The sequence below is a fragment of the Gigantopelta aegis genome, chromosome 7 (assembly GCF_016097555.1).
Source record: "Gigantopelta aegis isolate Gae_Host chromosome 7, Gae_host_genome, whole genome shotgun sequence".
Lineage (NCBI taxonomy): Eukaryota > Metazoa > Mollusca > Gastropoda > Neomphalida > Peltospiridae > Gigantopelta > Gigantopelta aegis.
In genome coordinates this window covers 10,799,366-10,822,265 of record NC_054705.1, presented here as the reverse complement: position 1 = coordinate 10,822,265, position 22,900 = coordinate 10,799,366, and the positions used below count along the sequence as shown (strand labels likewise).

The following is a 22,900-nucleotide window of genomic DNA, read 5'->3' as shown; positions in this document are numbered from 1 at the left end:
TATCGGTCAATCGGGTTGTGGTCTTTACGAAACTAGTTGAACACCCCCATCTTACCGTAGTACAGAATGATTTTAAAGTGATACTTCAGATGTTAAAAAAGTGCTTAATAAAACGGTTATGTTGTATAAATTATACAGATATTAGTAACAATATGACTATGAAAATGAATCTTGATTGTTATTTTGTTTTTGTGTGGTTTTTTATATGAAGATACTCTTTAAAACTCTGAAATTGTTAAGTTATAGTGAATACTTATAATAAGCATAACCGTCTGTTTAAAAGTGTGGGAAATACATACAACAACCGAAAACGCATGAGTCCGGTGTTTAGAACGTCACCATGCGTGTCTGCTGAAATTGTCTGCCAGCGTAATTGGCTGCTAGAATCCGCTCAGTTAAAAAAAAAAAACCCCAACACAGAGGTAAAAAAAACAAAAACAAGCCACCGGTAGGGGGGGGGGGGGGTCCACCGATACGACCCCCCCCCCCCCCGACCCCCATTGGCTACGGGCCTGCCTGTTGCTTGAAATAGTCGGTCCCGCAGCTTTGTATTTGTATATATATGCTTGTAAATACCTCAATGTAACACCGTTTGGTGTTCTGAGTGAATAAAGTTCTGTTCTGACACGATCGATCCCATAGAGCAGTTGTAATCTATTTGGGGCAACATTTCATGGAAAAACCCAGAGTTATATTTATAGACACTCAGTTGGGCAATATCGCCAAGGTTGATTCATGTCTGTTTGTGTTCTTTGTTTACTAAATCCTAGTTACAGCGATTGCAGCTTGCCTTCGTTTATTATGCAGGGGACAATTCTTCTTCTTTGAAGTATATAAATGGATATTTTTGAAACCATACGAAATTCTTCCTTGTGGCAATTTCTATTTGATGACCGAAACCACGAACTTGTGTTAAATATTTCCTTGTATTTGTATGTTGTGTTTGAACTTCAAGTAAACGGCAAGATGGAAGCAAGGAAAAAAGAAACTGAAGTCTTTATTTTATGAGAGAAGAAAGAAGAATATAGTACCAGTTAAATGTGGAAAATAATTAGAAGACCTGGGAAAATATCTAGAGTCACTAGTGTTTTGTGTTTTGTATGACATAGATTTTCAACAAGTGAACACTTGTTAATTGTGATAAAGTGTATAGGCATATGACCCATTTCTAGGAAATAGTGGACGACGCGAAACAAAACAAGAAAGCAAAACAAGATTCGTGTGCAAACATTTTATTAACGGAAAACAGTTTAAACACTATACTGATTTTAGAAAGAAGAAAAAAAAAAAACAGAAAAGAAATGAATGCATTAAAAATAGGTGAAATGGATCAAATAGCAAGCGATTTTAAATCCGCGAGTTTGGTCACTGGCAGCCATTACAACAACAGTTCTGCAACAGAAGCGGAACATATTGCGCAAAGGCATGGAACGTTTGCTGAGTGGAAGGGGAAGAAGAGTTCCATTCAGTTGGCGATAGCTGGGTTCCAGTACACGGGCACCGGGGATAAAGTGGTGTGTCCAACTTGTAAGTTAAAACTCTACAACTGGCTTGGGTCGGAGGATGCAGTCGAGCTACACAGGTCCCGATCTCCGGACTGCGCTTTCATCCAAAAATGGTTCAGTCGTCCCGGGCAACAGACTGTCAGTGACGCAATTGCCGAAAAGAATCACGACAATTTGAAGCCACCGAAACATCCGGCTTTTAGGGACTACCAAAAGAGGCTGGAGAGCTATGTTGGTTGGCCTCTAAAACTCGAACACCAGAGTCCATCTCGTATGGCCGACGAGGGGTTTTTCTACGTCGGTTCTAAGGACAGAGCCAGGTGCTTCCACTGCGGTTTGACCCTGGTAGACTGGGAAGATGATGATGTACCGCTTGAAGTCCATGTCACCTACTCGCGGGAATGTGAGTTTGCCCAGGATAGGACGAAGATGGTGCAGGGATCGCTGGAGAAATCGAACACGTCATCGACAACATCGTGCACAGAGACAAATTCGCAAAGCCATGTTGAAAAAGGACTGTGTAATGGAAGCGATTCTCAGAGCTCCTCTGTCCAAGGCGCCGCTGGCGCAGTCGGTGGAGCATCTGGCGTTTCTGGTGAGAAGTCTGGTAACCATGGTGACGTTTCCAAGACGACCCGATACAGTCCGATGGTGCAAGCAGTTATGGAGTTCGGCTATAGCATAGATGAGATCGAGAGAGTGGTTCGGGAGGAGAAACGGAGATCAGGCAAGGATTTCCCAGACGCACCGGCCTTGTTTCGCGCGCTCTCTGACGAACCAGGTGTATGACATTTGGAACAGTTTCGACCCCGGAAATTAAGAAAATGGCCACGGCAAAATAATATGCAGTGGCTAAAATAGATTCCATGTCATTCTTTCTTTTTTAACAGTGGTGTCGCGGTTAAAGTTACAGAAAAGTCGAGGTTCATGGCATAATAAATGCTGTTGAAAAAAGGTAAACTCCGCGGTAATCTTCATGGCATTGTTGATTGCCGTGGTTAATTACCAGGGCTGCAAACAACATTTTTGAAAACAGACTAAGGGATATCGTTGTAAGTGTGTATCTGTGTGTGTGTGTGTGTGTGTGTGTGTGTGTGTGTGTGGTTATGTGTGTGGTTATGTGTGTGTGTCTGTGTGGCAAAGCACTCGCTTGATGCGCGCGGCCAGTTTGGGATCGATGCCCCCCCCCCCCCCCCCCAAAAAAAAGGTCCACAAACTTTATATTCTATCAATTTTTTTTTTTTTTTATCAATTGTTGGCTCCATCACGAGGAATTCGCACCTCCCCCCCCCCCCCCACACACACACGCACATGGAAATTCCCGCATACAAGCCTGTTGCTTGAAATTTGATATTGCCAAACAGTGTCATCGAAACTTTAAGGTCAATTCATATCTTTGATTGGCGACCTCATGCGGAACTGAAATTTAATTTTTTTGATACGTAAACTAATTAAAAATGTTGAAAGAACGCGCACAAAAATTTAATATGAACTGTGTTGAAATGCTGAATTGACTGAAAAATCAGGATTATGTTTGAATAGGAGGACTGGGCGAGTCAGCAGTTACTACTCGCCAACAAGAGTAGGCAGTGAGTGTATGGGTGGGTGTGGGTAATTTTCGGCATGCTTCCATCAGAGAATTGTTCAAGCACGCCTGTCTTGGGCACAACCTTTGACTTCACCAGGGAGTTCTGTAAATGACAGGTTGGCCGTGAAGGTGGGGGGGGGGGGGGGGGGGAGGATTGTTTAATGTGCACATTCAGAGCAAGCTGTTGTAGCGCACGCCTGTCTTAGGCACAGGCACCGACCTCAGCCGGTTTCTCTGTCCAGGACAGGAAAGGGCCGTGAAATGTAAATCTATTTATAGTCGGTCCCCAAGCTTCGCGATTATAATTGATACGGCAGAGCATTTGTGATCTATTTCGGGGAAACATTCATGGAAAAACACAGTTATATTTATAGCCACTTAGTTGGGCAATATCACCAAGGTTGATTGATTATTCATCAATTGCAGCTTGCCTTCGTTCATTATGCAGGGGACAATTGTTCTTCTTTGAAGCATACAAATGGATATTTTCGAAACCATATGAAATTCTTCTGTGGAGCAATTTATATCAGATGACCACGAAGAACGTCCTTGTATGTTATTGAATAGTTCCTTGAACTTCAAGTAAACGCCAAGGTGTAGGTGAAAGCACAAATATAGTACCAGTTAAACCTGGGAAAATAGCTATAGTCACTGGTGTTTTGTGATAAAGTGACGACGCGAAATAAAACAGAAGAAAGCGAAATAAGATTCGTGTGCAAACATTTTATTAACGGAAAACAGTTTAAACACCATACTGATTTTAAATAAGGTGAAATGGGTCAAACAGTAAGTGAGTGTAAATCGGCGAGTTTGAAAGCGGATCATATTGCGCAAAGGCATGACACGTTTGCTGAGTGGAAGGGGAAGAAGAATTCCATTCAGTTGGCGATAGCTGGGTTCCAGTACACGGGCACCGGGGATAAAGTGGTGTGTCCCACTTGTAAGTTAAAACTCTACAATTGGCTTGGGTCGGAGGATGCAGTCGAGCTACACAGGTCCCGATCTCCGGACTGCGCTTTCATCCAAAAATGGTTCAGTCGTCACGGACAACAGACTGTCAGTGACGCCACTGCCGAAAAGAGTCTCGACTGTTTGAAGCCACCGAAACATCCGGCTTTTAGGGACTACCAAAAGAGGCTAAAAAGCTATGTTGGTTGGCCTCTAAAACTCGAACAGCAGAGTCCATCTCGTATGGCCGACGAGGGGTTTTTCTACGTCGGTTTTAAGGACAGAGCCAGTTGCTTCCACTGCGGTTTGACCCTGGTAGACTGGGATTATGATGACGTACCGCTTGAAGTCCATGTCACCTACTCGCCGGAATGTGAGTTTGCCCAGGATAGGACGAAGATGTTGCAGGGATCCCTGGAGAAACCGAACACGCCATCGACAACATCGTGCACAGAGACAAATTCGCAAAGCCATGTTGAAAAAGGACTGTGTAATGGAAGCGATTCTCAGAGCTCCTCTGTCCAAGGTGCCGCTGGCGCAGTCGGTGGAGCATCTGGCGTTTCTGGTGAGAAGTCTGGTAACCATGGTGATGTTTCCAAGACGACCCGATACAGTCCAATAGTGCAAGCAGTCATGGAGTTCGGCTACAGCATAGATGAGATCGAGAGAGTGGTTCGGGAGGAGAAACGGAGATCAGGCAAGGATTTCCCAGATGCACCTGCTTTGTTTCGCGCGCTCTCTGACGAACCAGGTGTATGACATTTGGAACAGTTTCGACCCCGGAAATTAAGAAAATGGCCACGGCAAAACAATATGCAGTGGGGAAATAGTTTCCATGTCATTTCGTTTTCTTTTGTTTAACGGTGGTGTTGTGACAGAAAAGTCATCTTTGGCAGTTTCAGGAAGGCGGACGGTCGACATTTTTTCAACTCGAAGAATAATAAACTTAATTCGTCGCCATCCTTATTTAATTTACATTAAATTGTTTATAAAAAAATATCCGAGCTAAGTACAAATGTTGTGTGTAAGTTTGTAGATGCTATTTGTCTTTGTCCTTGTCTAATTTATTGTATTTTGCGTTTTTCGTCCCACTGTGTATTGTTTGTTTACCTCGTGTAGCCATAGTGCTCATTATTCCGTGATAGCACGTGTATTGCCAGATACCATTGTTTTCACCGACTATTGACCCCCCTACTACTATATACATGAAGTTCAAGGAACTATTCAATAGCATACAAGAAAGTTCTTCATGGTTTCGGTCATCTGATATACCGTTGTTTTCACCGAATATTGACCCCCCTACTACTTTATATATTAGCGTATTGATAGTTTAGATTGTGTTTATTATGTCTCAGCCAAAGAACTCCGTTGACCGGGCATCTGACCGGCTCAATGAGAGTTCGTCAACAATGACCGCTGACGTTGTAGCGGAATTGGGTTTGAATTATATAAGTGATGTAAGGGAAATAACTCTATTTGTATACGTCTGTTATGTCATTATGTTATTGTTATATTATTGTTAAGTAATTAAAGTTGGTTAAAGTAATTAACTAATTGGAGTAATGTTAAGTTTATAAAATGGTAGTTATTAGCGGGGAAAGTAATTAGGTTGGGTTTGGTCTTGAATTATTAGCTGTTAATTATTGGTTTTAAATTATTTATAATCCAGACACCACCATTGAGTTTTGTATTAAGAAGTATATTAAGTTTAGCTTAGAAAGATTCTTTTCTGGACAGAGAACCGGCCAAGGCCGGTCCCTGTGGCCAGGATAGACGTGTACTACAACAGCTTGCTCTGAATGTGCACATAAATCTCTTTGTCATGAGTTTAGTGACAGAGTTTCTCTCGGATTAGCTTTTCTTACTTTTCAATGGCGAACACCTAGAAATGATCTTTTCGTTAGAGTATCGCTTTAAACAGCTGTTCGGTAGTGTGATTTGAATATGGAGATATCATTCATCAATCTCCACTTTCCAATTCTTAAAGGGACATTCCTGAGTTTGCTGCATTATATGATGTTTCCGACTAATAAAATATTTCTACGATTAAACTTACATATTAAATATATTTTCTGGTTTAGAATATCAGTGTCTGTATATTCAGTGTGTTTCTGGTCGTCTTAATATTTGTAAGAAGCCCAAACTGGATTTTGTCTTCAAACAATTTCGTAAAAAATATATTTTAGGAAATAAAATGAAATTTAACCTAGTACAAATATTAGAACGATCAGAAACACAGTCACTAATATTTTATGCCGAAAAATATATTTGATATGCAATTACAATAGTTAAAAAGTCTGTTAGTCGATAACATCTTCAAAATTGCAGCAAACTCAGGAATGTCCCTTTAACATTTCCATTATGGTGGTGGATGGGACGGCCTAGGGAAATGAATTAAAACGGGGCAGACCTTCCTGTCTACTCTTCTCCGACATAAATACCAGACATATTCTATTGTCAATATTCTACTTTTTACGTAATCATTTGTAGAAACCCTTTTTAACCCTTTGTATAAACACTTTTTAACTTCCTTGTAATTAATTAGTATTTTTATCTAATCGTTTGTATAAACGTTTTTAATTTTAATTGTTTTTTTTGTTTTGTTTTTTTACTAACACTCTCCCCACCCCTCTCGTTGTGAGCACAGTTTCTGGCCCTAGTCAGAAATCGTGCTCGCAGCGAGCGTGCTTGAACATTAAATTGATATGAGCACGTTAATTCCCGACATCTGACCTGACAGTCATTTGTGGGCATACATACATACATACATAGTGTGATTTGAAGCCACTGGTCGTATAAAATAACTTGTCCACCTCTGTATGAACAGGAAAAGTGGTCATATTTTTTCAGACGATGATGCATTGCACAAAGAATGTCTGGACTGCATAACGGATCTAGTATATGACAAAATACAACAACAAAAAACAAAAACAAACAAACAGTGAATCGCTGAAAAACGAGGCGTTTGTATGTCATTGCCAAAAACCTATCCATTCTCGGTGTGTGGATTTAAAACAAAATTTGTATTTGAAAGTGGGGATGGGGTGGGGGTACTTATAGTGTGCTGTTTGTTAAAAGGTTGTGGTGTGTGTGAGAGAGAGACAGAGGGAGAGGGAGAGAGAGTGTGTATACATGTATTTGAGGGCCCGAACCTGTTGGTGGGGGTTCGGAGGCATGCTCACCCAGAATAAGTTTAAATATCAAATGTTAACATAGGGCCTATGACATCTCCAGACTTTTGAGAACAGTAACAGAAAAAAAGAGGAGACCATGGCCCTATCGGCCCTCACCTCTTCCACAGCCCCTAATACACAATTTGAAGAAGAAGAAAATAATAGTTTGAGACATGCAAATGGCATACATACAATATAAACAGAATAGTGAGATGTGGAGTGCCCATTGAGGTGTAAAAACAATTATTACCCTGATTATTTTTCCCCATTTGTTTTAAAAGTTAAAATGAGTACAGATGTAGTTTTTTGGGTTTTTTAAAGTTTAGACTGGCCCTACCTAATATTTTTTAGTCATGTTCACAGAATTTGTTTTAGGTACAAGGTAGAATAAAATTTTCTTTTCTTCATTTGTTAAACTCTACATTTGATTATTCCTTTGTTAATCTATCTATAGGGGTCCTATTAGTTGGGTATCTCTTTTGTAAGCTGTAATATGTATGTAGGATGTATTTTCTATTTATACTAAGCATATCTGAAATTACTGACAAAAACACTACCAAAGGATGCTGTGAACAAATAACTCCAATGAAAGTGAAAATGCTGAAATTAAAGTAATTCAAAATTATGAAGGCTGTTTTTATTATATTATTGTTAAGTAATTAAAGTTGGTTAAAGTAATTAACTAATTGGAGTAATGTTAAGTTTATAAATGGTAGTTATTAGCGGGGAAAGTAATTAGGTTGGGTTTGGTCTTGAATTATTAGCTGTTAATTATTGGTTTTAAATTATTTATAATCCAGACACCACCATTGAGTTTTGTATTAAGAAGTATATTAAGTTTAGCTTAGAAAGATTCCTGTCCTGGACAGAGGGAACCGGCCAAGGCCGGTCCCTGTCCCCCAGTATAGGCGTGCGCTACAACAGCTTGCTCTGAATGTGCACGTAAAGTCCTTTAAGCCTTTTTTAGGGTTTAGTTTTGAGTTGGCAGAGGGTGAGTAAACTTAACTCATTGCTCTCCCCCCCCCCCCCCCCCCCCCCAATCTCTTCGGAGTTGGGTTAGCGGTTTTAATAATTGGGGTTTGGGTTTTTTAGTTATGGTATAGAAAAAACACTCTTTAATTTTTGTTTTAATGTAGTTTTAAAAGGGCCCTGAAAGTTAAAACACATGTTTATTTTTGTTATATAAAAGAATGATTTATGATTTTATTTTGTAAATAAATTTTATAAACAAGTGACACCGGCTAGAGAAGGGGGGAGTGCTGCTCCAATGCCGTCTGTCCCCTCCTCTAATTCAACTCAGCCCCCCTTTCAGGCAATTAATAGAGGGGGAGGAGCAACTGGCAGACAGTCGGCTGCGCCCCCCCCCCCCCCCCCCCCCAATCTTAGTTTGCGTTGCATAGCTAAAACCAATCTAGCGGGTGCAAAGGGGATTGATATTTTGATTAGGGCCAGACAAGCAAACAGTGATTTACTGTTTGGCATAACGGTTAAATTGCTATCCTCCTGTCCCGCCCCACGGAAGTGGAAGTTATTTTGATCAACGGCATAGGTTTTCATATGCACAATTATTTAGAAAAACCCATCAAATGTGCAAAGTGTCAGAGGTGGGGTCATTCGGTCAAGAGGTGCAGGTCGACCAGGGAATATCCCACATGCTTCCGGTGTGGGGCTAGCCACCCCAAGAGGTACTTGGACAGTCCTAGCCCGAGTACTCTGACTGTAAGAGAGCTAGACGGACATTTGGACATAAACACGCTCTCATTACAGTCAGAGACCAACCTATGTCTTTTTTTGGCAATTCCTGACTACCAAACGGTAGGCAACGAGTCCCGCTCTAATACCACAACAATCCTATGTTTGACGTCAAATACCTTTACATCAATCATTTTCGAGTTAAGTGATACAAAAAAATCCACATATTAATCACTAATACACATACTACAGAAAGAAACCCGACAGCACCCACATTCAGCTACGCTTCGTGACACTCCGTCGCAACAATTGCAAAGCTCATAACGAATATGACATTCCATTTACACTCCCAAGTAATGTTCAAGGCCTTTCAGCATCGTAAAGGCTCAGCTCCAGGGCCGGATAAAAATTTTTTTTTTTTTTTTAAACATATGCCCACTAAAATACTTGAACTTTTCTTGGAGTTATTTAATCTTATCTGGAAACAGGGTTACCTCCCCCTCAATTGGAAGCAAGCAGAAGTGTTTGCTATCCCTAAGAGGGGGAAGAACCTTACTGATCCTAAAAACTACCGCCCTATCTCGTTAACGTCCAGTGTCTGCAAGACCATGGAGTATATGGTTAACATTCGCCTTTCCCACTTCTTGGAACTCAGTAATTTATTTACTGAGTTTCAGAGTGGGTTTAGAAAAAAACACTCCACCACTGACCATCTTGTTCGTTTGCAGACCGAGGTTTAAAATGCCTTTAGGAGGAAATACAAGGTGGCCGGTGTCTTTGTGGACATTGAAAAGGCATACGACATGGTCTGGAGACATGGATTGTTGCAAAAAAATTATAAAATGGGTGTAAGAGGTTCTATGTTTAATTTTATTGATAGGTTCATAAATAATAGAAGTTTTACGGTAAAGTATAAAGGTTACTCTTTACCGTTTGGAACCGGAAAATGGCATCTCCCAGGGGTCAGTGATTGCTCCGACTCTATGTGGCATTTTTATTAATGATTTGGCTAAATCACTCACTGACAATGTATCTAAAAATTCTCAATTAAGTATCGGACTGTTTGCGGACGATACAGCCTTCTGGAGGGTAGGGAATACATTTGATCTTGTCAAAAAAGACCTCCAGTCGGATTTAAATGTTTTACAAAATTGGTCAGAGGACTGGGGGGTAACCATTTCCCAATCTAAAACCTGTTCTATATCTTTTTTGGGCAGAATTGGACAGCCAGTGCCAAAATTAGACCTTTGACCAGCGTCTCACCTTTGCGGAGCATATAGCCAATGTAGTTGGCACCTCTAAATACTATATTAATTTATTAAAAATATTGTCAGCAGTCCCATGGGGCAATGAGAGGAAAACTCTGCTCATGATTTTTGAGGCATTCATAGTCTCAAGACTTCAATATGGTGCGCAGGCCTTTAGTTGTGCCAGTGACACCCAGCTTAAGAAACTTGAGAGGTGTATAACAGGGCACTATATACCATTATTAGAGCTTCTGTTTGCACGCCCCATGATAGTGTCTTAGCTGAACTTGGAGTGCTACCACTGACCCTTAGAAGAATTAAGCAGGGACTCAAACATTTATTCAAAACACAAAATTTGATTAGAAATAATCCAATTAATAAACTTGTTTTCCCTTTATACTCAGTCAGTCCGGGACTCAAATATATCCATTTATTCTTATTTACTACGTTTTGCTAATGATTTTGGGGTGGCGGATTTACATATATGTGATTGTAGCGCTAGATTCAAAGCCCCATGGGTTCTCATACCCCCCAAGGTAAATCTTTTTATTAAAAACGAACTAGCGCAAACAGACCTACCAGTGTTTAAAAATACGCTTTTTAGAATCATTATGGGGGAAAGATATAAAATTTATTTACAAATTTATACAGACGGCTCCAAAAACCCCATAACTGGTAGGACGGGCATGGCCTTTGCCGTCAAAGAATTAAATGGATATAGTTATTATAGAGCCAGACTGACTGATAATGTTTCTGTCTACACCACGGAGCTATTGGCCATATAATATGCCCTGGTGTGGATATTAAACAATTATAATAAAATAGACGACCAAGATAAATTTATTATACTATCTGACAGCTTAAGTGCCCTTAATGCTATAGATGGTTCCCACAGTGTTAGGCCTGAAATTATTCAAATGGGGGTGAAGGTCGTCTTTGAGTGGGTATCGGCTCATGTGGGTATCCATGGTAACGAAATGGCTGATCAGTGTGCAAAAAAAAAGCCGTATTGGATGATGAAATTAAAATCAACATTAAATATAATTACAGCGAAATTAATTCAATTATAGTGCCATGCATTGACCGCCTTTGGCAAATTGACTGGAACCATAGGACGAGAGCATGACACGCAAATATTAAGCCTATTGTCTCCCCACAGGGCCCCATATCATTTAGCATTAAATGTACTAAAATAATTGCCAGACTTCGCATGGGTGTTTCAGTTGCTTTAAATCAAATTAAATTTAAAATGAAAAAATTTAATAGTCCTAATTGCCCCCATTGCAATGTTATAGAAGACATAAATCACTATTTACTCGTCTGTAATAAATACACCAATAACAGAATTAAATTAAAAAACTTTTTTAAATAAAAATAATATTGCTTTTACTCCTAAAAATTGATTAAATCCAAATAAACAGTATAAATCAACTATAGATAGGTTATTAATAGCCTATGTGATGGAGACAAATGTTAATATTTAAACACTTAATTTATTGATTAGTATTGGTGATGTTGGCCGACTTACTTGGGTCCGACGTGCCCCACTTTGTGTATTATCCCTTGGGGGGGGGGGGGGGGGGGGGGCCAAGCCATGTGCCGCACACTTGTGTATTATCCTCTTGTGTCGGCTATTATTGGTCGGCCTTCATTGCTAGTTTAAATTTAATGAACAATTAATAATAATTAATATTGATAGTAAAATTAAATTAAACAAACAATTAAAAAAAAAGAGTTTTAAATCTGTTTATTATAATACTATTTTAAATTCCATTTAAGTTTTGTTATAGTTTAATTTCGCTCTTTTTTAGTGTTGTACGGCCGTGGCGCATATCGATCGATATCTCGAGTGTGTAGCCGACTCTGCTCTCTGACGTCGGAGGTCGGAGCAAGATCAGAGCTCGGTGTCAACACGCTCCACGTATTGATCGGTTTTTGCAGCGTTATGTACTCACTGTTGTTTTATTTATAGCCATATGGCTATTTCATTACTTTTCTTTCTTTTATTTTTCTTTCTTTTCTTTAGTTGTTACTGTTCGGTATATTATTTTAGTATTTATTTTATCATATTTTTTTTTTCTTTTTCTTTTACATATCAATTTTAGCCTTGGGGTAATCCTCGCTTTGTTGTTGTTGTTTGTCTAGGGTCACAGTCGGGTCACGACCTGGTATCTTTACGCTAATTATCTTGGCTACTTGTCTATTAGTTTTTTTAAAAATAATAAACCATTTTTAATATTGTATATAATTACATTTAATATATGTGCCCATCGCCTCCCCCCACAATTTAGTGGGGTGGGGCACATGAATTTGTATTCATACTGGGTGGTGTGCCTCCGCCCGCCCCCCCCCCCCCCCTATTTATGGGGGGCCGGCGGGGATACATGAATACCCAATTATTTTTAGATTTATGTTGTATTTGTTTGTGTTGTGTATTTGTATATACATGTATGTTGTATGATTGGATGTATGGTTGTTGCTCGGTTTTAGGGGGGGGGGGGGGGGCTTATCTGGTAGTAATCCCCTCCCCTTTCCGGAAACTGCACCGTATATATACAGTTTGTCTTTTTTAATCCGTTTATATATTTTTAAAAAATAATAAAAATAATAAAATATTAATTTAGTGTAAGTTGCCAGCATGCTCGCTCATTTTATGTGTTTTCCCTATTTTTTATCAGTATTTTAACTATATTTTATATTTTTAATAAGAAAGAAAGAAGTGTTTTATTTAACGACGCACTCAACACATTTTATTTACGGTTATATGGCGTCAGACATATGGTTAAGGACCACACATACTTTGAGAGGAAACCCGCTGTCGCCACTACATGGGCTACTCTTCCGATTGGCAGCAAGGGATCTTTTATTTGCGCTTCCCACAGGCAGGATAGCACAAACCATGGCCTTTGTTGAACCAGTTATGGATCACTGGTCGGTGCAAGTGGTTTACACCTACCCATTGAGCCTTGCGGAGCACTCACTCAGGGTTTGGAGTCGGTATCTGGATTAAAAATCCCATGCCTCGACTGGGATCCGAACCCAGTACCTACCAGCCTGTAGACCGATGGCCTAACCACGACGCCACCGAGGCCGGTATTTTTAATAAAAACAATCATGTAATTCAACAGGGCAGGCAACTGGTCTGTGCTCGTGGCAGTACCCTGGTTAATTATACCTTGTGTTCTGTCACCGGTTTTATAGATTAAAGTGGTGACAGCGTGTTGAGCGACTTAATCTTTATGTTCTAGGGGCGGACCGAGGGGGTGCCTCGGGTTTGTCGTTCTTCTCTTCTGGATGCGTTTCTCTCTCCACGGCGGGCTGGACATGCGAAACTTTCCAACCAACGAATTTATCTTCAATATCAACAAGAACTACCTCCTAACAGATTTATGTGTCGCTCTACTAGCGACACATTACCAGACTATCCTCTTTCAGTTAAGTCACTCGCTTAGTGACTTTCTACTAAATATTTTATCTTTCTTTATATAAATGATTGCCATGACTGAATCGAGCTGCGGTTGGACACGGTGGGGTGGGGAGTGGGGGGTTGTGATGCCGGTGGTTAGGTTTCTTTGGGGCCATAGGGGGTAGGCGGTTTGGCCTTAGGTTTAGTGAAAGTTCCGGCCTCAATTCCCGCCCCCTCCCACCTCCTGGTCACACCAATGCCCGAAATACGATTGGTAATCCTTTTTAATTAATATTAAATTCAATATAACTTTTCTGTGGGCTGGGCTTACCCCCCCCCCCCCCCTACCCTTTCTCCTTGCCTCTGGGGACTAAATAATTTTACAGGTAATTTATATATCTCTTTAGACTTCCCCATCTAAAACGGCGTCAAATTAAATTTTTATTAGAAGTAGACTAGGGTTATCTGCTTTTTAGGGACGTAGTCAAAATTATTAATGGTGGCGTATTATTATTAATCGTTTTGGCCTTAAAGTTCTAAATTTTTAAATTGTTATATTAGTTAGGTTTTTCCTGCCCCCGAGTCAGACCACCGATCTTATCGGAGGCCGGACTTGGGGGTAGGCGTGTTCGAAACCATAGAGGTATATGAGCATGTTAAAAACATATCTAAGTCTAAGACAGAAAAGTCGAGGTTCATGGCAAAATAGATGCTGTTGAAAAAGGTAAACCCCGCGGTAATCTTCACGGCATTGTTGATTGCCGTGGTTAATTGCCAGGGCTTCAAACAACAGTTTTGAAAAAAGACTAAGAGATATCGTGTGTGTGCGTGTGTGTGTGGTTATGTGTGTGCATGCATGTGTGAGTGTGTGTGTGTGCGAGTCTGTCTGTCTGTCTGTCTGTCTATGTATGTCCGTATTCCTGTGGGGTGTTTTTCTTCTCTTTTTTTGAGTGGTGGTGTGTCTTTCTTGTTTTACACATGTAGCTACTGTTTTATAATCAAGAGCCGTTTTATATTAAGTATACCACATTAATGACGCCTTTTTACTGCTAATATTGTAACATGTTCCCGACTTTAGAGCCTTTTAACGACTACTGTCATCTGTAATGCACATTCTTGTTTACCGGAACGCTGTTTGTATATACCTTCTAATGTTTGTAGTAAGCTAAACCAGATATATATATATTCTTTATTCCTCTTAAAGAGAGTTGTAACAACAAAACAACAGATAAACAGATATACATACAAAGAAATAATTACAGCACAGAGACAAACAAGTATACATATTAGTGATAACTACAGAGAAGAATTAAAAGAAAACGATTTTCAAAATAAACATAATATTAAATGTATTTTACAATTGTACATGCACACAAGGTGTGCCGTTTTGCTGTGCACTGTATCTTAGTTATTAATTAACGTGTTAAAATATGTTTTACTTAATAAATATATGAATTCTACGACAATCTCAACATAGGATTTCGTGGTATCTTTATCAAGGTTTAAGGGCGGATTGCAAGATAGTAATTGAGTAATGAACGCCTCGTCTGAAAGATAATGCAATTCTGTGCTTAGCTCAATTGGACCAATATCTAAGATTGAACACCAAAAGTCATCTCTGGTTTTAGATAAATACTGACAGCTAATTATAACATGTATAAGAAGATCGGAGTAATGTAAATTACAAAGGGAACAAAAACCTTGAGATGATCGAGGCCTCCATGTAGCGCATATACTTATAACATGATGTGCCTGTTCTTTTAGCAAAGGGTTTGAACGAGAAATATCCCATGCTTTATGTATTTGTAGGTTTGGGTGGATTTGTAGAAAATGATTAGTATCCGGAGTTACAGATATTTGTCTTTTCCATTCTGTTTCCTCAAACTCGAAGACACAATTCTTCACTATTCTTTTCCATGTTTGTTTGGGAGGAAATATAGACGTTTTATAGTAGTCATCTAAGTATGCAATTAATTTATAATTGCAAAGGATCCTATGTATGTCTGCTGCAAATCCAACTGGAGAAGAAATGCACATATTTTTTAAACATAATAATCTGCTTGTTATAACCTTATAGGGTAACGTCCATGTAGGTAAGCGAAGGAGATGTCCTAGGAAATATAGTTTATTAGTGTCTATTTTTGCTTCAACTGAAATAGTACCAATTAACCCTAAACATACGTTTGTTCGTGTCCTTTTTGGTAAACCCTGAATACTTTTTATTGCAAATCTGAAGGCCCTTTCTAGTGCTAATAACTCGCTTTTGGTAATAGAGTTCCATAGTTCACACCCAAAGAGAGCTTTGGATAAGCAAAGAGCATTAACTAATTTTACACTTGTAGCTGGATTTAGGCCGCGTGGGTGACACCCTGATTGCAAAAGTACCATACTTGTAGACTTGATAGTCTTACATGCTTGTAAGGTTCGATCCCAGTTATTTAGATTTTTATTCAAAGTGATGCCAACATGTTTTATAGAATTTGTGATAGATATTTGTTTATTATATAGAAAAAAGGGTGGATCCCCCTCTCTACAGAAATTAATCATTTGACTTTTAAGCGACGAGAATATGAATCGCCATTTTAAGCTATATTGTTCACAGATCAATAGCATATCTTGCATATTGCTTGATGTAGGAGAAATAATAGCTATATCGTCCGCTTGTGTGGGGCAAGATACGTGAACATCAAGTATCACAGTTCCTTTTTTTGATCCGCTTAACTTGCTTAGCAATTCGTTTATGTATAAAACATATAGTTTAGGAGAAAGAATACTACCTTGACATAACCCCCTTTGTTGCCTGAAGTACTGTGAGTATATATTGTTTACAAAAACACAAGATTTGGCATTGCTATATATCCCGTTCAAAATAAGCCAGACTTTAGGAGGGATTCCTATTTCTGATAGTTTATATAGCAAACCTGCATGCCAGACAGTATCGAAGGCTTTTGAACTATCCAGAAATGCGACACAAGTGCCGTCACTGCGTTCCTTATAGTGATTTAATGTTTCTTGTAACACAAAAGAAGCATCGATGCTCGACAGGCCTTTTTGAAATCCACATTGATGATTATTCGGGTAATCAGCCGATGAGACTAGCTGTGGCATTAATGATTCTAAAACTTTCTCAAAAATCTTAAAAACTACAGATAAAAGCGTAATCCCTCTGTATGAATCTGGACTTAATTTGGACATATTATGTCCTTTGTAAATGCATACCAAGATACCGCGATGCCATTCATCAGGAATACATCCACTGTTAACCATTAGTGAAAATAACCTTGATAGGCAGAAGAAGAGATATTCGCCTCCATATTTAATATGTTCATAAAATATTCCATCTAGGCCACATGACTTGTTATTTGGAAGCTTGGAGCATATATTGCTAACTAAATTTGGTGAAATATCAAAGTTTTCATCCGATCTTAGTGCATCAGCTTTAAATGCCAACACCTTGGCTTCTAAGCTTGATTTAAATTTATCATCAAAATTCGCATCTGTTGGGTCGCTAAACACTTTGCAAAAATGACCAGCCATAGAGTTACAAATATCTACTGGATGAGTAATAACTTTCGTATCGACCATGAGGGACATTATTGAGCTACTTCTTTTTTTATTACGAAGTGTGGTCCATAAAGTCTTGTGGTCAACATCACAGGCTTCGTCTAGGGAATTATAAAAATCCCTTTCATATTTCAAGTATGCGTTTTGGAGAGTTTTGTACAACCTAAACGTGTCGAATTGCATACCACGTGGTCTACCTTCAGCTAACCACAGACGTCTGCGATACGACATTTCTACATGACATTCTTTAACTGCATCAGACCAATATGGCTTCGAATGTTTGTTATATTTTGAACAAGGAATAGTTTCCTTGGCTGCTTGAGTTAATACATTTATTATCTTATCGTAAAATTTAAGAATATCGGATGCTGATGCACTCTTGCTTGGGATATGTATTGGCCATAACATGTGAGAAACGGCGAAAGTATAGTCTTTTAACAGATTATGACGTATTGCCTTTTCCCAAGAACGTTTTTTTGGTGGGATGCTTTGTTCCTCTTTAGAATCATTGACTAACATTGAACACATTACTGGTTTATGATCAGAAAGCAAGAGCTCACAGTCGTCTTTGACTAATGCATTTTGAACATAGGGGATTAAATAATCAGGTACTAGAATGTGATCTATAGCTGAGGAAGGACCTCCAGTATGAGATTCGTAAGTATGAGACGGACCTTTACAAAAAAGTTGAACATTGATTGAAACCAAGTTATGTCTACTAACAAATGTATGGAAGATATCACTTCTTCTGTTTTTAACAAATCGGGTTTTTGGACCCGCTATTTTTACATTAAGATCACCAATAATAATAACAGTTCCTTTTGAACTATAGGCAATGTACAATTCCTCCAACAAATCCAAACATTCAAGATATAAATCATTCGATAAATTAGATGCAGGAAGATAAGCACAAAATACATAGATGGCTGTGGAATCGCTGAGCACAACTTCAATTCCTATAATACGATCACTGTCAATTTCTATTATAGTAGTACATCGACTCAAATGTTTCTTAACAAGTAGAGCTACACCGCCTTTGTTAATAATTCGGTATAATGTGGGGTCTTTTTCTGTAGCACATTTCGTAAATGCAGTGTAATTAGGGTCAATAGTATTTAAGAAGTTACTGTTATATTTTCTTAAATGGTGCTCACTAATTCCACAAACATCTATATCATGTTCGTTTAAACATGTAAGTAAATAGGGTGTTCCAGACATAACACCCCGACAGTTCCAACACAATGTTAATCATCAACCGAGCCATTTTCATTGTTATTGTTAAACTGATTTAAAAACCTTTGCTTGGAGAGCCACGGTTTTACATAGATGCCATAGGGCCAAAAACCTTCACTCTCAATTATGTCACGGTGTTCGCACATTAACTTGTGCTGAGGCTGTTTTTCTGTTATCCCTATTGAAAAATCTCAAAAAGGTTAGTTTAACACCATTTTCACTTAAAAAATCCCTAAGGCCAGCCTCAGTTGACTTTTTGTCAATTCCACCAACATAAAAACGAGCCACTTTGTGTTTTGAAACACCACAGAATACTGACTGTTTAGATAAAGTAGCACCACACTGGTCTGTAGGTGCCCATACGCTAATGTTGCTGTTGCCATGAGGACAAGAACCGTTAGATAAGTCACGCTGGGTGTGGTGTGTCACGGTGGGCCGATCACGCCGGGTGTGGTGCGTCACGGTGGGCCGATCAGGCTGGGTGTGGTGTGTCACGGTGGGCCGATCATGCTGGGTGTGGTGTGTGCCGGTGGACCGATCACGCTGGGAGTGATGTGTCGCAGGGGACAAGTCACGCTGGATGTGGTGTGTCCCGGGGGACAAATCTCGATCCGAGTTGTATGTCTCGGAGACCGGCTCATGGACGGGCAAGGCACTAGTGTTTGCGGAGGTGTCGCGTTCGGGTAAATGCAACTCGTGCTCCTGACGGACAGTACCGTTACATGAATTTGTATTGAGGGCTGATGAATCCAGTACAGTTGATTCACTGACGCTATGGGACGCCAGTAACGTGCTACACTCCGTGTGTGTACGCGGTTTGCCATTCATGGCACTCGCAGTTGAATCGCATGTATTGAATGTTTCTGTTGATATGTTACGTGTTATTGCCTCTCGGTAACTTTTCTTCGCCGAAACATTTTTTATTTCTTTTTCCAATAAACACACGCGTTTCCGCATATCAGTTGTTGAGGTTGTTACGGACTTTATTAAATTTGTCATCTCATCCAAATTTTCTTCTACGTCTTTCACTTTTGTGTTTGTTATCTGAACTTTCGATTTGATTGATGAAACTCCCATATTTTTTCGTCGGCTAGACGAGAAATATTAAGACAACCATTATCAACTTTCTGTTTAAGACAGATGAAATCTTTCTGCAAATGATCATGTGAAGTTTTAATTTTTCCTGTTGTTTGTTCTAATTTCTTTAAAGAAACAACTGCTCTCTTTAAATCATCAAATGCTTGGATGTGAGATTTCATATCGGTGCTGTTTTTGTCAATGTCAGACCTGAGATTTTTATTTTGTTCATAAACCTTTTTAAATTCTCCCAGAGTTTTTTTTAACATAGTTTTATGATCTATTGACTGCTTCTCCAGCTTTTGTTGAACAGTAATTACTGTTTCGTTTAACTGTTGATTTTCATTTTGTAATTGTGCATACAGTTCTTTTTGATTATTTAATTGTTGTCGCAAGTCCGACAGTTCTGTTTTAAGAGTAGAATGTTGCTTGGCTTGCTCTTCTATTTTATTGCGAGAACAGTCGATGTCTTGAATCAGTTCACCGCGAAGCGTAATCAGGTCGCGTTCAATACGAGCAAGCGATTCACGGAACACAATGCCCGATGTGTCGCTCTGAACCTCGCCTGAACACTGCTCACTGTCTGTTGTAAGGGTTTGACGTTTGGATATGTTTATTACATCAAACAAATCTTCGAAATCTTTGAAAAAAGACTAAGAGATATCGTGTGTGTGTGTGTGTGTGTGTGTGTCTGTCTATGTATGTCCGTATTCCTGTGGGGTGTTTTTCTTCTCTGTTTTTGAGTGGTGGTGTGTCTTTGTTGTTTTACACATGTAGCTACTGTTTTATAATCAAGAGCCGTTTTATATTAAGTATACCACATTAATGACGCCTTTTTACTGCTAATATTGTAACATGTTCCCGACTTTAGAGCCTTTTAACGACTACTGTCATCTGTAATGCACATTCTTGTTTACCGGAACGCTGTTTGTATATACCTTCTAATGTTTGTAGTAAGCTAAACCAGATGTTATCTCCCAATAATTTCATACATATGATAACATGATTATATTTGTAACTATTTTATTTCCTTCGTCTGGTCATCTTTGACTGTTTAAATTTACAGTTATTTATTTATTTGTACAATAACATGTTTTCAATCAATCAATCAACATATATTTGAGAAAATAAAAGAAGTTTAAGCTAGGACACACATTAACACGATTGAAAAAACCCCTGAGAATTCTTTCCGTGACAGGTTGGCCATGAGGGGAGGGGATTGTTTAACGCGCACATTCAGAGCAAGCTGTTGTAGCGCACGCCTGTCTTGGGCACAGGCACCGACCTCAGCCCGTTTCTCTGGGAAATACTTAATCGTAGCCACCAGGATGTAACATCTCGCGAAATGCGATTTTAATCTACGCCCTTTTTCGTAAGCCACGCCCCATGTCATAAACAGTCTGATATGTTTCCGCGGGAAATAAACATAAATATGAACGAATAGGCCTAATTCCCTAGTAAATTATGTCAAATATAGATCTGTGTTATTGTAACGAGCATTTAATAAAATATTAAGTAATACAAATCAGTTTTATAAATGAGTGTTTTTCAATGTGGTTTTTTTCTTCTAATCTGTACTTCCGATGTTTTGACGTACCTACGTAGTGACGGTAGTCCGATACACGCGTACATTGTACCTGCCGTCAACTCGGCAACTGAGTAACAGTGAGTTTAGGACAGATGTATCGGACTATAAACAACGCTATGAAGTTAATCGTTTGTAAACGTGACACAATATTAATAATACGTGAATAATATAATATATCGCATAGTTTGGGTTTTTTTTGTTGGTTCTTTTTTTTTTGGGGGGGGGGGGGGGTTAACGTCTGTATCAGATATGTAAACATGAATATATATACAGTATATGCAAAAATTAATATATAATCGTGGGTTAATTCATAATCTACCACCTACAGGTACGGTGAGGGTTAAATGACCGAACAACTGACCTAACAATGTGGTACATGATATTTGGCTAATGTCAGGGCTTTAGATTGCAACAAAGCTGCACATGTACTATATATGCTGGGGTAGATTTTGCAAAAATGATAAATTTCAGATTTCTGTTTTATCAGGGTAGATTTTCCATTTTCTATGTAATGTTAATTTCAGCTAAATAAATGCCTTCTTATGCAGACACTGAAAATTAAATATGAATATGATGGATTAATCCATTATCTAAATGATCAGGGTATATTTACAATTTGTTATTTGTAATTTTTATTTTCTATTTTTGTAAAAGTGGGGCGGGATATAGGCCAGTGGATTAAGCATTCGCTTGATGTGAGGTAAGTCTGGGATTAATCCCTGTCGGTGGACCCATTGGGCTATTTCTCGTTCTAGTCAGTGCTCCACAACTGGTGTAACAAAGGCTGTGGTATGTACTATCCTGTCTGTGGGATGGTGCATATAAAAGATCCCTTCCTGTCTGACGCCATATAGCCAGAAATAAAAATGTGTCGAGTGCATCGTTAAATAAAACATTTCCTTCCTTCATTTATTTTTGTAAAAATATACCGGGTATGTGAATAACCTTACTATACGTTTCCTATCCGTGCTAGGAATAGTTGTAGGAAAATGAGACACATAAGAATTTATTAGGCTGTATTTTAGAGTACCTTAACCACCAACAGTACAAGATCATCTACTGAGGGCACTTTTTCCTTAGACCGGCCTCAGTGGCGTCATGGTAGGCCATTGGTCTACAGGCTGGTAGGTACTGGGTTCGGATCCCAGTCAAGGCATGGGATTTTTAATCCAGATACCGACTCAAAACCCTGAGTGAGTGCCCCGCAAGGCTCAATGGGTAGGTGTAAACCACTTGCACCGACCAGTGATCCATAACTGGTTCAACAAAGGCCATGGTTTGTGCTATCCTGCCTGTGGGAAGTACAAATAAAAGATCCCTTGCTGCTAATCGGAAAGAGTAGCCCATGTAGTGGCGACAGCGGGTTTCCTCTCAAAATATGTGTGGTCCTTAACCATATGTCTGACGCCATATATCCATAAAAAAAATGTGTTGAGTGCGTCGTTAAATAAAAAAATTCTTTCTTTCTTTCTTTTTCCTTAATATGGTATATTAATTTATGTATTTGTTAGCTATTGTGTATTTCAGAGAAGTAAACACTTTATGTAGACACTAATAATTAAATATGTATATCCATTATCTAACTAATAAGGGTAGATTTTCAAATTATAACAAGTTATTATTTTTTTCTGTTTTTATTATTACGATTTTTTAATATTTGTGAATAAACGTACTTTATGTTTACTATCAGTACTAGGGATAGTTCTAGGAAAATGAGACACTTAAGATTTCAATAGGGTGGATTTTATGGTACCGAACTACCGAGGGTACAAGATCATCTACCGAAGGTACTTTTCCCAAAATATGGTATATTAGTTTACTTATTTGTTACCTAATATATATTTCAGCTAAGTAAACACCTTCATATATAAACACTAAT

General features: G+C 38.9%; 2 protein-coding genes across 2 annotated transcripts; both read left to right on the top strand.

Annotated features, from left to right (window-relative positions):
• The first annotated feature begins 567 nt into the window (after positions 1–567).
• Positions 568–2,641, top strand: LOC121377509 (baculoviral IAP repeat-containing protein 2-like). The gene has a single exon (XM_041505523.1). It carries the CDS (start codon positions 1,302–1,304, stop codon positions 2,292–2,294), a length of 993 nt encoding a protein of 330 aa, XP_041361457.1. The 5' UTR covers positions 568–1,301; the 3' UTR covers positions 2,295–2,641.
• A 586-nt stretch (positions 2,642–3,227) lies between these two features.
• Positions 3,228–5,591, top strand: LOC121377510 (baculoviral IAP repeat-containing protein 3-like). The gene has a single exon (XM_041505524.1). It carries the CDS (start codon positions 3,868–3,870, stop codon positions 4,798–4,800), a length of 933 nt encoding a protein of 310 aa, XP_041361458.1. The 5' UTR covers positions 3,228–3,867; the 3' UTR covers positions 4,801–5,591.
• Positions 5,592–22,900: the final 17,309 nt, after the last annotated feature.